The sequence below is a fragment of the Thalassophryne amazonica genome, chromosome 5, assembly GCF_902500255.1.
Source record: "Thalassophryne amazonica chromosome 5, fThaAma1.1, whole genome shotgun sequence".
NCBI classification, from domain to species: domain Eukaryota; kingdom Metazoa; phylum Chordata; class Actinopteri; order Batrachoidiformes; family Batrachoididae; genus Thalassophryne; species Thalassophryne amazonica.
Window position 1 is genome coordinate 2,757,987 of NC_047107.1, and position 13,027 is coordinate 2,771,013.

General features: G+C 43.4%; 1 protein-coding gene across 3 annotated transcripts in view; it reads right to left on the minus strand.

Moving 5' to 3' along the window:
* Positions 1-13,027, minus strand: part of si:ch211-158d24.2 (multiple epidermal growth factor-like domains protein 9) — a 174,767-nt gene that overhangs the window by 43,783 nt on the left and 117,957 nt on the right. For 2 of the 3 annotated variants that reach the window (XM_034169654.1, XM_034169652.1), the window contains exon 5: positions 1,457-1,720. In XM_034169654.1, coding sequence (XP_034025545.1) covers positions 1,457-1,720 — 264 coding nt within the window. Of the gene's footprint in view, positions 1-762; positions 1,373-1,456; positions 1,721-13,027 lie in introns of those variants that run through there. The other variant, XM_034169653.1, reaches the window with a different exon arrangement.

Sequence of the window (13,027 nt, forward strand, 5' to 3'; positions counted from 1 at the left end):
CAGAAGGGTATTCCAATAAATTTCTGGAGGCTGAGATATCTGAAACTTTTATACAACAATGATTTCCACATAAATTCAGCATTATTTCATCATAAAGACGGAGGAAGCGTTCAGAGCACCGCGGCTACACATGCTGCTGGCGATGTGTTCACTGCGCCTCTGTTATTTCAAAGCATCAGTAGCGACTCACCAATTATCATCTCGTTTCTGTTCAAACTGACTTTAGAATGATTTAAGAGTTTTACTTTGTCATCTGATGGTTAATAATCACATTGATCCCTTTGATCGCTTTGGGTGAAGAGACTCAGACTCAGAGAGTCAGACTCAGACGTGCTGCTGTGCAGTTACTGACACTTTGAAAATGACGGAGGCGCAGTGAACAGAGCAGCAGCAGCACACGTAGCCGCGGCGCTCTGAACGCTTCCTCCGTCTTTTATGATGAAATAATGGTGAATTTATGTGGAAATGATTGTTCAGGTATCTGTGGCTGAGACAGATGATGAATGGAGGCAGTTTGACGCAGAAACCAGGTGATAATCGCGGCTGACGCTCAGAAATGACGCATGCAGTGAAGGTGTGTGTGGGGGGGGTTAGGGGAGACCATTCGTTCGGCGACACCAGGTCAACAACCATATCAAAAGCTGTGGCTCAGCGAGGCGCCCACCACAGGCTGACAGGGTTTGAACCCCGGAGAGAACCTTTGTTCTTGTCTCATCGTGTTCATAGTGTCATTGTGCAGGTGGGTCACAGCATCTTATATTACACAGGGTGTAATTTAGGTCTAACTAAAACTGGATGATTTTTTTATTTAACCTTTATTTAACCAGGTAGGGTATTAAGAAAAAAATTCTTATTCTTATTCAATAATGACCTGGTGTATAGGGAAAACACAATCAAATGTGGATCAAACAACACATTTTACAGTGTATACAACAGACTAGAATTAGTAAGCAACAGTAACATTCTCAGTCATAAAAAATTTCTTCATTTTAGCCAAAGCCTGAGCAGGTAAATTACTAAGGTAAGGATGAGTGACTCCCCCCTCCTCAAGGCTGCAATATCACCCTCAGCCCACCTGATGGTGATCACGCCCCCCCCAACAAATCCACATGAGGTGCTGTTCATGATCAGTCCTCCTGATGGTACCCATGTTTTGTTTATTTTTTAATGAGACAAATCCACACAAGAACCAGACCTGAGCCCATCCCGAAGAGACGGACTCAAAGAACAGAGGTGTGGCTCCGCCATCCTGTGTTGGCGGAATCTGGCTTGCTTTCAGTGCCATCAGGTACATCCACGTCAAAGATGAAGATGGTGGTACCAGGACACACTGGACGTGTGTCCAGCAGCAGGGCCATGTGGCCTGGCGGTTCTAAAGTGTGCAGTCCAGACCAGTCTGTCAACACCTGTGACACATTATGAAGCGTAATGTAACAATAAGTGTGTTAAGACTTACGGGTGCAGTTGCGCAACCGGGCGTCCCCAATAAACCCAGAAGCACAAAGCTGGCACCGGAGCCCAGCTGTGCTGTTGAGGCAGCGCAGGCAGCGGCCGGTGTCGGGGTCACAAAGTTGGGAAGGTCCCTGAGGATCTGCATTCCCACTGCAGTCACATGGAACACAAGCCCCCGATGCTTTGAAGAAGCCGGCGCTGCACCTGTCGCACTGTGGACCACCGTACTGGAGAAGGCACTGGTCACACACTAGGGACCCCTGAAGATCTGGGACACAAAAACACAAAATTCATGGCGTCATCACACAGAATACTAACAGGCCGCGCGCTCACTCACGGTTTCATCCGCTGCTCTCCACCTTCAGTTTCGTGTTGCTCGCTCGCGTTTTTATCCGCTGCTCTCCGCCTTCAGTTTCGTGTTGCTCGCTCGCGTTTTTATCCGCTGCTCTCCGCTTTCAGTTTAGGCTTCCTCGCGTTTTAGTCTGCTGCTCTCTGCCTTTAGTTTCAGCTTGCTCGCGTTTTAGTCCGCTGCTCTCTGCCTTGCTCGCATTTTAGTCCGCAGCTCTCCGCCTTTAGTTTTGGCTTGCTCGCTCACGTTTTCGTCCGCTGCTCTCTGCCTTGTTAATGTTTTACTCCGCAGCTCTCTGCCTTTAGTTTTAGCTTGCTCACTCGCATTTTCGTCCTCTGCTCTCTGCCTTGCTCATGTTTTAGTCCGCAGCTCTCCGCCTTTAGTTTTGGCTTGCTCGCTCGCATTTTAGTCCGCTGCTGTCCGCCTTGCCCAAGTTTTAGTCCGCTGCTGTCCGCCTTGCTCGCATTTTAGTCCGCTGCTCTCCGCCTTCCCCGCGTTTTAGTCCGCTGCTGTTTGCCTTGCCCGCGTTTTAGTCCGCTGCTGTCCGCCTTGCTCGCATTTTAGTCCGCTGCTGTCCGCCTTGCCCGCATTTTAGTCCGCTGCTGTGTGCCTTGTCCGCGTTTTAGTCCGCTGCTGTGTGCCTTGCCCGCGTTTTAGTCCGCTGCTGTGTGCCTTGCCCGCGTTTTAGTCCGCTGCTGTGTGCCTTGTCCGCGTTTTAGTCCGCTGCTGTGTGCCTTGTCCGCGTTTTAGTCCGCTGCTGTGTGCCTTGTCCGCGTTTTAGTCCGCTGCTGTGTGCCTTGCCCGCGTTTTAGTCCGCTGCTGTGTGCCTTGCCCGCATTTTAGTCCGCTGCTGTGTGCCTTGCCCGCGTTTTAGTCCGCTGCTGTGTGCCTTGCCCGCGTTTTAGTCCGCTGCTGTGTGCCTTGCCTGCGTTTTAGTCCGCTGCTGTGTGCCTTGTATAAAATAAAATGCATTTAGGATGATGATAGGTGCCTTTTATATGTCTCTTGGACAAAAAGATATATGCACAAAATATGCATCCAAATTATCCCTGGCATTTCTGCTGAATGTTGACAACTGTTTTTAGTGCAACTCGTCATCGGGATTCTGTCCACAAGGTATTTTCTTACACCTCTTCCCTAATCAAAAAGAAAGCCTTTTTTATGGTGTACACATAACCTCATAAAAGATGGATTTTCTTTCTCCACGATGTTGGTTGACATGATTCCTGCCCTATTTGTTAACATTTTAATTTGATAAGTTTAATTTTTGGCCATTTTTCTAATTCCCCATACCTCCTCACAAGTTCAGCTTAAATTCAATGTTTGTACCTTCGCTTGTAATAATTTACTTTAATATTAATTTCCTTTCAGTGAATAATGCATAAACCATTACCACACCAAACTGGTTTAGATTTTTTATATACAGGAGTGTTCAGAATAATAGTAGTGCTATGTGACTAAAAAGTTTAATCCAGGTTTTGAGTATATTTCTTATTGTTACATGGGAAACAAGGTACCAGTAGATTCAGTAGATTCTCACAAATCCAACAAGACCAAGCATTCATGATATGCACACTCTTAAGGCTATGAAATTGGGCTATTAGTAAAAAAAAAAGTAGAAAAGGGGGTGTTCACAATAATAGTAGTGTGACATTGTCAGTGAGTTCGTCAATTTATGGAACAAACAGGTGTGAATCAGGTGTCCCCTATTTAAGGATGAAGCCAGCACCTGTTGAACATGCTTTTCTCTTTGAAAGCCTGAGAAAAATGGGATGTTCAAGACATTGTTCAGAAGAACAGCGTAGTTTGATTAAAAAGTTGATTGGAGAGGGGAAAACTTATACGCAGGTGCAAAAAATTATAGGCTGTTCATCTACAATGATCTCCAATGCTTTAAAATGGACAAAAAAAAAACAGAGACGCGTGGAAGAAAATGGAAAACAACCATCAAAATGGATAGAAGAATAACCAGAATGGCAAAGGCTCACCCATTGATCAGCTCCAGGATGATCAAAGACAGTCTGGAGTTACCTGTAAGTGCTGTGACAGTTAGAAGACGCCTGTGTGAAGCTAATTTATTTGCAAGAATCCCCCGCAAAGTCCCTCTGTTAAATAAAAGACGTGCAGAAGAGGTTACAATTTGCCAAAGAACACATCAACTGGCCTAAAGAGAAATGGAGGAATATTTTGTGGACTGATGAGAGTAAAATTGTTCTTTTTGGGTCCAAGGGCCGCAGACAGTTTGTGAGATGACCCCCAAACTCTGAATTCAAGCCACAGTTCACAGTGAAGACAGTGAAGCATGGTGGTGCAAGCATCATGATATGGGCATGTTTCTCCTACTATGGTGTTGGGCCTATATATCACATACCAGGTATCATGGATCAGTTTGGATATGTCAAAATACTTGAAGAGGTCATGTTGCCTTATGCTGAAGAGGACATGACCTTGAAATGGGTGTTTCAACAAGTCAATGACCCCAAGCACACTAGTAAACCAGCAAAATCTTGGTTCCAAACCAACAAAATTAATGCCTCGCAGATGTGAAGAAATCATGAAAAACTGTGGTTATACAACTAAATACTAGTTTAGTGATTCACAGGATTGCTAAAAAAGCAGTTTGAACATAATAGTTTTGAGTTTGTAGCGTCAACAGCAGCTGCTACTATTATTCTGAACACTACTGTATATGGCATATAATAAACACAATAGTGCTAATACATAACTTTTTATGGAAATAGTTCTCAAAGTTTGGAAATAATGCCAAACAAAATAAACGTTTTGTTCATAATCTCACAAATGAATTGAAACACAAAGTAACAGCATAGCATAAAAATGGTCGGTGTTTTATGTCTAGTTTATGCACTATATAGAGGCTAATAGGACCAGCCAGTAGCTGGGAGTGATGAAAGATGAGAGGTGAGGAGACTCCACCAAGTGAGTCCTGGGAATCTGAACCCAGGACCTAGTGATTGACTGGCCAGCATCTTATCGCCGTACCATGACTGCTGACAGCATAGCATAAGTTTAACATCCTTTTTTCATGTAAAGTTCAGGTTAACAAATGAAATTCAGTCATCATCCTCTTCACTTGAGTCAATTCCTGTCAAACCTTCATGGTTCTCACTAGAGACACATCCGCATACATCTGTGCAAGGCATCTCATGCTTGCGGCAAGAGTATCTGTTCCCTCTGCAGGAGTCCTTTGAACACTTACAACTGATCATCTCCAGGATTGCTTTTGGGGCGCGCTGCTGGTCCATCCATGCTCATTTGGATTTGGTGGCTGTGCCTCAGCCTCTAGGGTAGGGGTGGGCAACCTGTTCCAGAAAGAGCCATGAGGGTGCAGGTTTTCTTTGCAGCCACTGACTCCACCAGGTGATTTTACTGATTAATATCACTTTGAGCAGATGGAATCAGTTAATCAGTGAAATCACCTGGTGGAGTCAGTGGCTACAAAGAAAACCTGCACCCCCATGGCTCTTTCTGGAACAGGTTGCCTACCCCTGCTCTAGGGAATGACGCCGAATCCAAGCCTGATCATTTGATCGTGCAATGTGATAGTGAAGAGCATTTGTGGTTGGAGGGAGATCACTTGACTGAGTGTTTTTGCTGCAGAACATTCTGTACCTGACACTGTCAGTGTCACTTTCATCATGACTATACAGTTTACAGACAAACCGAGTAAATACTAAAGTGCCTTCATCTGTGACATTCAGAGATCTTCCTATGAGCTGCATTGCAAAGCACATGTCGACTTCTGATAGGACTAGCTGAAATGCCTTCTTTTTGCCCTTACCCACAAATGCACTTGTACTATCGCATCCTGTGAAGGCATGCATTCCAGGTAATGCTTGTCATACATTCTCACCTAGGCTTTGTCCAATCTTGGTAAGATCTAAACATCTGCATCTCTCCTTTGTACCAGTACTGAATAAGACCCTTGCATGAATTTCATGACTCAAGGCAACGCCAAGCACTGCAACATCTGTATCTGGGGATTGGATTATGATACACTCATGGCTATGAATTGAGGCATGCTTTGCATGTAAGAGTATCCTGGTGTCGGCCTCCTCTTTTTAAGTGCAAAGTGAGTCAACTCTAGTACAGGCTATGCTATTTTCTGCAGCAGTTAACATGTGACATTCTGGGCCATGTGTGACAAAGAGTGTGCCAAAGTTCTCAAACAAGGGAACATACTCTTCCTTCTGCCATTCCTCAACAAAAACGTTTGCGAGGTTTGTCTTGTTACTGCCATCTCCAAGGAACTTCTTCCACTGGGTTGGGCATTTCTGTTTGCCATTCTTGACTTGGATCTGAATGGTACCCTGAGCACCCCTTGACTCTCTCTCAAGGTTCTTAATTGAGACTTCTGGGTACTGATTCAGAATGAAGTCAGTTCGTGTAGACTCTTGGGATACACAAATTGATTTCAACAACAGGAAGACGTACCTGCAAACATACACGTACAACAAAATAGTTCTGATATACTGTATATTGAAATATGTTATATATGAGGTCTGTTAGAAAAGTATCCGACCTTTTTATTTTTTTCAAAAACCTGATGGATTTGAATCACGTGTGCTTGCATGAGCCAACCTTGAACCTTCGTGCACATGCGTGATTTTTTTCACGCCAGTCGGTTGCGTCATTTGCTTGTAAGTAGCCTTTGTGTGAGGATGGGTGGAGTCTCGCATCGTTTTTTCACTTCCACCATTCGGAATCTTCCACCATTTCGCTTTCGGTGGCTTTTCAGTCGTGTGACTATCCGAGAAATTGTGGACGAGGTGAGCATGCCACAACATGTCCTGTGAGGCTTCAACACAGCTTCGTGCCGATGAATTTCACCGCCGCTCTTTTCATGGCAAAATCTTCTTTCACAGTGGAATGTGCCAAAAAAGTGCTGATGTCCACCTCTTCCACAATTTCTCGGATAGTCACACGACGGTCCCACATCACCACAGCGTTCACTTTGGAAATGATCCGGTCGTTTCAGCGTGTTGATGCCGACCGGAGCGTGGCTCGCTCTCCACCGTTGTTCGGCCATCTTTAAACCGGTTGTACCGCTCCTTAATCTGTGTGATGCCCAGAGGATCATCACCGAAAGCCGTCTGAATAATCCGAATGGTTTCCACCTGGCTGTTGCCCAGTTTCTGGCAAAATTTGATGCAGTCATGCTGCTCCAGTTGTTCCGCCATTTTCCTTGCAAAGAAAAAACGACGAGAGACTCCAGCCATCCTCACACAAAGGCTGCTTACAAGCAAATGACGCAACCGACAGGTGTGAAAAAAATCACACATGCACACGAAGGTTCAAGGTTGGCTCATGCAAGCACACGTGATGCAAATCCATCAGGTTTTTGAAAAAAATAAAAAGGTTGGATACTTTTATAACAGACCTCGTATTGTATTGTTTAATATTCAAATTACATTACATTATTAACACACTGAAACAATGAATAAAACATTTATAAAATTTTGATACCTGGCAAGATCACTGAACGTCTTTGGAACCATTTTCAGGGACTGCAAGAATGCCATGCCATCTACAACAAAGGCTGCAGAAGCTGGCACAACTTTAACAGGGTCAGCCTGTCCCTCAAGAAGGTGAAGTAGTGTGTCCTTTGCTGTCTTTGCTACCCTACCATCAGTAGTGGCAAGTGACCAAGGGAGAGGTCCAAGAGGAAACTTCAAGACTTCATGCATGTCCATCTGTCTGTGCTGAGCAATGATAATCATTTTTGCAAACAGTTCCCGGCCAGGCTTTAGAACACTAGTTGGGATCGATTTAGAATTCCTATTTATGGCCATGCGGCTGAATGTCTTCAAGTGTAATTTGGCCAAAGTGGCATGGAACTTCTCTTCACTTGTGTGCAGTCTACTCTCCACATATGTTGTAAAGGCATCATTTCCCCTTTCCTCTGCTGTTAGGAGGTCTGCTGCTACGTCAACAGTGGCCTTTATACCTGATGCTATATTGAGAAGAGGTTGTGTGGGATCTCTGGACTTGAAAGGATCTACCCAGGTATCCAATGTTGCCATCACTGTCTGTACAGCTTCCTCATCTTTTTTCCTATGTGAAGCAATAGAATCCTTGTGAGTATTGTCCTGACTAGTGACACCTGCCATTTCCCTACATGTTTGCAAGACCTTTGCTCTGTCATGAGCTGTAAATGTGCGTTTACACATAACCAAGACGCGTTACAAATGTCATTTTTCTGTCATTCGTGACACATTCCTGACATTCTTAATGTGACTTAACACATCTGAATATGTTTCTTAATAGTGCGTGTTGGTGCGTGATATTCTTGATATTCGTGGAGCATGTTTTTGCCTGTCAAAAAATCTTCCACGAATGTCACACACCACCCTCATTTCGTCTCACATAGAGGAGGTCGCAACTGAGCGTGTTCATCCGTCTTGATGAGTATTGATTCTTAATAGAACGTGACAACGTTTGTAGTGGTTCCTGTGATGGTTCTTGGAGCCCAAACTGTCACGCGTTATTACAAAGTGACACGGAAACTGTCCAGTTTTGACACGACTTGTAACGCGGCGTCACATTTCACTGCGCGCCACGACAAATCAATTTGTCACATGCGCCAAAGAGGAACAGTGACGCGAAGTCAGCCAAGTGTCGTTCCACAGTTCCTGCTGTCCTTCCTCAGGACGCTCCTGCAGGTGTTCCATTTGCTGCATGTGCATGATGTTTGGGAAAATGCACGAGACGAGAGCCGCATGAAGCCACACATCTGGCTCTGTCCTCCTCCTCCTCTTTGCACCACTCCACGACACAGAGCCCAACTACGCATGCAGTCACAACGTTCTTCTGAAAAACTGGAGCGATCTGAATTCGGGTGGATGTATATGGGTGTGTGTGGAGACAATTCAAATCAAATCAAATCAAATCAATTTTATTTATATAGCGCCAAATCACAACAAACAGTTGCCCCAAGGCGCTTTATATTGTAAGGCAAGGCCATACAATAATTACGTAAAAACCCCAACGGTCAAAACGACCCTGTGTGACCAAGCACTTGGCGACAGTGGGAAGGATAAACTCCCTTTTAACAGGAAGAAACCTCCAGCAGAACCAGGCTCAGGGAGGGGCAGTCTTCTGCTGGGACTGGTTGGGGCTGAGGGAGAGAACCAGGAAAAAGACATGCTGTGGAGGGGAGCAGAGATCGATCACTAATGATTAAATGCAGAGTGGTGCATACAGAGCAAAAAGAGAAAGAAACACTCAGTGCATCATCAATCAATTCAATCAATTTTATTTATATAGCGCCAAATCACAACAAACAGTTGCCCCAAGGCGCTTTATATTGTAAGGCAAGGCCATACAATAATTACGTAAAAACCCCAATGGTCAAAACGACGGTGCTATATTATTTTTTCTTTTTGAATTTTTATGCTTAAATAGATTTTTGCTGGTTATTGGTGGTCTGGGAGCAGGCACCGTCTCTACGGGGATGGGGTAATGAGGGGATGGCAGGGGGAGAGAAGCTGCAGAGAGGTGTGTAAGACTACAACTCTGCTTCCTGGTCCCAACCCTGGATAGTCACGGTTTGGAGGATTTAAGAAAATTGGCCAGATTTCTAGAAATGAGAGCTGCTCCATCCAAAGTGGGATGGATGCCGTCTCTCCTAACAAGACCAGGTTTTCCCCAGAAGCTTTGCCAATTATCTATGAAGCCCACCTCATTTTTTGGACACCACTCAGACAGCCAGCAATTCAAGGAGAACATGCGGCTAAACATGTCACTCCCGGTCCGACTGGGGAGGGGCCCAGAGAAAACTACAGAGTCCGACATTGTTTTTGCAAAGTTACAATTCACCTCGTTCACAACGTGACAGAACTTGAAGCGCTGTTACGCGCAATAGCGTGCAACAACGCAGAATATTATTCTTGACTGTGCGTAATGGTTCCTGATAATTCTCTAGCAACACATGCCATTAATCGTAACGTGTGGTAACAGGTTGCAGCAGTTCCTGAGGACACCTGACGCCTCTGCCCCGAATCATCACACTCGTGATCAGCGGCCAAGAATGTGTACTTCGTGGCATTCGTGACTTGTCGTTGTTATGTGTAAATGCAGCATAAGGATCCATCGCTGGACTGACTTTGGATGATTTTTTTTTTTACATAATTTTGTCCAAGAGACATATAAAAGGCACCTATCATCATCCTAAATGCATTTTATTTTATTTATGATATACTGAGAGTAGTTTGGGTTGCATAAAATAAAATTCAGGTGGTTTTTGGGAAGCACAGAGCCAATAGTGTGTTACCTAAAATTTTGCCAAAAAGAAAGGGGGGTACACGAACAAAATTGCCCGGCAAATATATCCTTGCCGGGTTGTGCCAATGACAACAAGTGGAAATGTTATCCCAGATGGACCCGGAACATCATGAAACCATCAAACCTTGGTGACCAGGGGGGTGCAACAAACTCCTTAACGACAGCCCTTTTGAGACTGGGCCCACTGACTAAAGAGGATGAAGTTAGGATGAAAACCTGGACAAACGTCTGAGTTGATTTTTTTTTTTTTGCTGGACTGAGGAAGTACACAAAGTCTTTTTTTTGGAAGTACATGAAGTCAGTGCACGACATCACGGACTACATTGTCAGAATTATCCTTGAAATATCTGTTTTCCAAGATGAATGAGAACAATTTTGGACTCCTTTTTAAAGTTTGTGTTGGATTGTTAAACACCAGTGACAAAGACCAAATGTAAGTCCTTTTTCTGTTGTTTATAAATTAATAAAATATCAAATGACAAGGATCTATTTTAGCACCAAATCACAACGGAGTTGCCTCAAAGCACTTCACACAAGTAAGGTCTAACCTTACTAACACCCAGAGCAGTAGTGGTAAGAAAAAACTCCCTCTGGGGAAGAAACATCAAGCAGACCAGACTCAAGGGGGTGACCCTCTGCTTGGGCCATGATACAGACACAAATTACAGAACAATTCACAAAACGAATATATACAGGAAATGTGGTTGGTGCACAGGACAGGAGGGTCTCCAGCACAAATACAAACACCCATCTCTGGATGGAGCTGCACCTTAAACAGAGAGAAAAAACAGAATCAGGCATCAGAAAGACAAGAAATACAGTATAATTTGTCAACATTAAACAACAAGAAAAACAGAGAAATACTAAGATGATCGCCGGCCACTAGCCCCAAACTCCACTAAAAGACCCAGAATTTGGGTAAAGCTGAGGCCGCAGCCCACTCCAATTACTAATAACATGAATTAAAAGAGTAAAAAGCGTAAAACAAAATTGTACCAGTATGCTAGCCATATGAAAGGGAAAATAAGTGCATCTGGACTTGAAAGTCCAAGTCTGGACTTGAAAGTCTCCACAGAATCTGACTGTTTTATTGACGCAGGGAGATCACTCAACAGAACAGGGGCACGATAAGAGAAAACTCTGTGACCCGCAGACTTCTTATTCACCTTAGGGACACAAAGTAGTCCTGTACCCTGAGAACAGAGAGCCGATCAGACACTTAAACACTGTGAGACAGAGTGTAAATGTAAACTAACATACAGTAACTTTAATCTGAGCCTCAGAGAGCCAATCAGACACTTTAACGCCGTGAGACACAGTGTTAATGTAAACTAACATACAGTAACTTTAATCTGAGCCTCAGAGAGCCAATCGGACACTTTAACACTGCGAGACAGTGTTAATGTAAACTAACATACAGTAACTTTAATCTGAGCCTCAGAGAGCCAATCAGACACTTTAACGCCGTGAGACACAGTGTTAATGTAAACTAACATACAGTAACTTTAATCTGAGCCTCAGAGAGCCAATCAGACACTTTAACGCCGTGAGACACAGTGTTAATGTAAACTAACATACAGTAACTTTAATCTGAGCCTCAGAGAGCCAATCAGACACTTTAACGCCGTGAGACACAGTGTTAATGTAAACTAACATACAGTAACTTTAATCTGAGCCTCAGAGAGCCAATCAGACACTTTAACACTGCGAGACAGTGTTAATGTAAACTAACATACAGTAACTTTAATCTGAGCCTCAGAGAGCCAATCAGACACTTTAACGCCGTGAGACACAGTGTTAATGTAAACTAACATACAGTAACTTTAATCTGAGCCTCAGAGAGCCAATCAGACACTTTAACACTGCGAGACACAGTGTAATGTAAATTATTGGTTGAGCTAATAGGATTAATAAATGGAATAGTGCTGATAGTATTGAATGCTTGGTCTCCAAAGTAAAGGTCAAACAAGGTCTACGTCTATTGGATTCTATGACATGTGACATATGTTACCCCGTAATGTGATAAATAAGGATGATACATGGTCCAAACTATTCCTTTTTAAAACCGTGTTAACTCAACTAGTAATTTGCATCACTTTTTACCAAAATTGGAGCAACTTTAACTTTTGACCCTGTACATAATGAAACTGACCTTTGTCACCATTCTTGCTGTTTTTATCCCTTAACTCCATAGAATTCAGGCACAGATTGTCCAAACTACACCTTTTTGGAATCTTTATGATCAGACAAATAATGTGGAATATTTTTCAATATGATTGGATCATCTTTTAATTTTGACCTCTGTGTAATTCTTCAAATGTAATTCTTCAATTCTTTGTGTGTGGTCCAGATTTTATGCAAAGAAACCACAGAAGAACAGGCCAGTCTCTCCCTCATTGTCATCCATGACAGTCTGTGGTGTAAGACATTGACACCAGTTCGAAAAAGATAGCCTAGAGCAAGTCTTGCTGCTCGATTCTGTGCTGTCTGGAGTTTGTTCAGGTCTTTGAGAGCAGACTTTGACCACACAACAGAACAATAATATAAATGACACAACACTAAAGACTGTAAAACTAATTTCCTTGTTACTGTTGACATAAATTGAGCATTGCATCAAATTAAAGAGATGTTTCTGCTCATTTTGGTCACAATATTATTAATATGTGTTGTCCAAGACATCCATCCAAAGTCACCTCCAGCAACTTTATCTCAGTCACTTGTTCTAATAATTGATTGTGTAGAGAGAGGTTGAACTTTGGAGTGTATCTTAGGGTGTGTTTAGAACCTAAAATCATACACTTAGTTTTTAACACATTCAATTTTAACCCGTTTTCTACCACCCAGTCATAAGTCAACATTAGCCCTTTTTGTAAAGTGCTATTGACCTGATCCAGGCTAGAAACAGAAACATATATTGTTGTATCG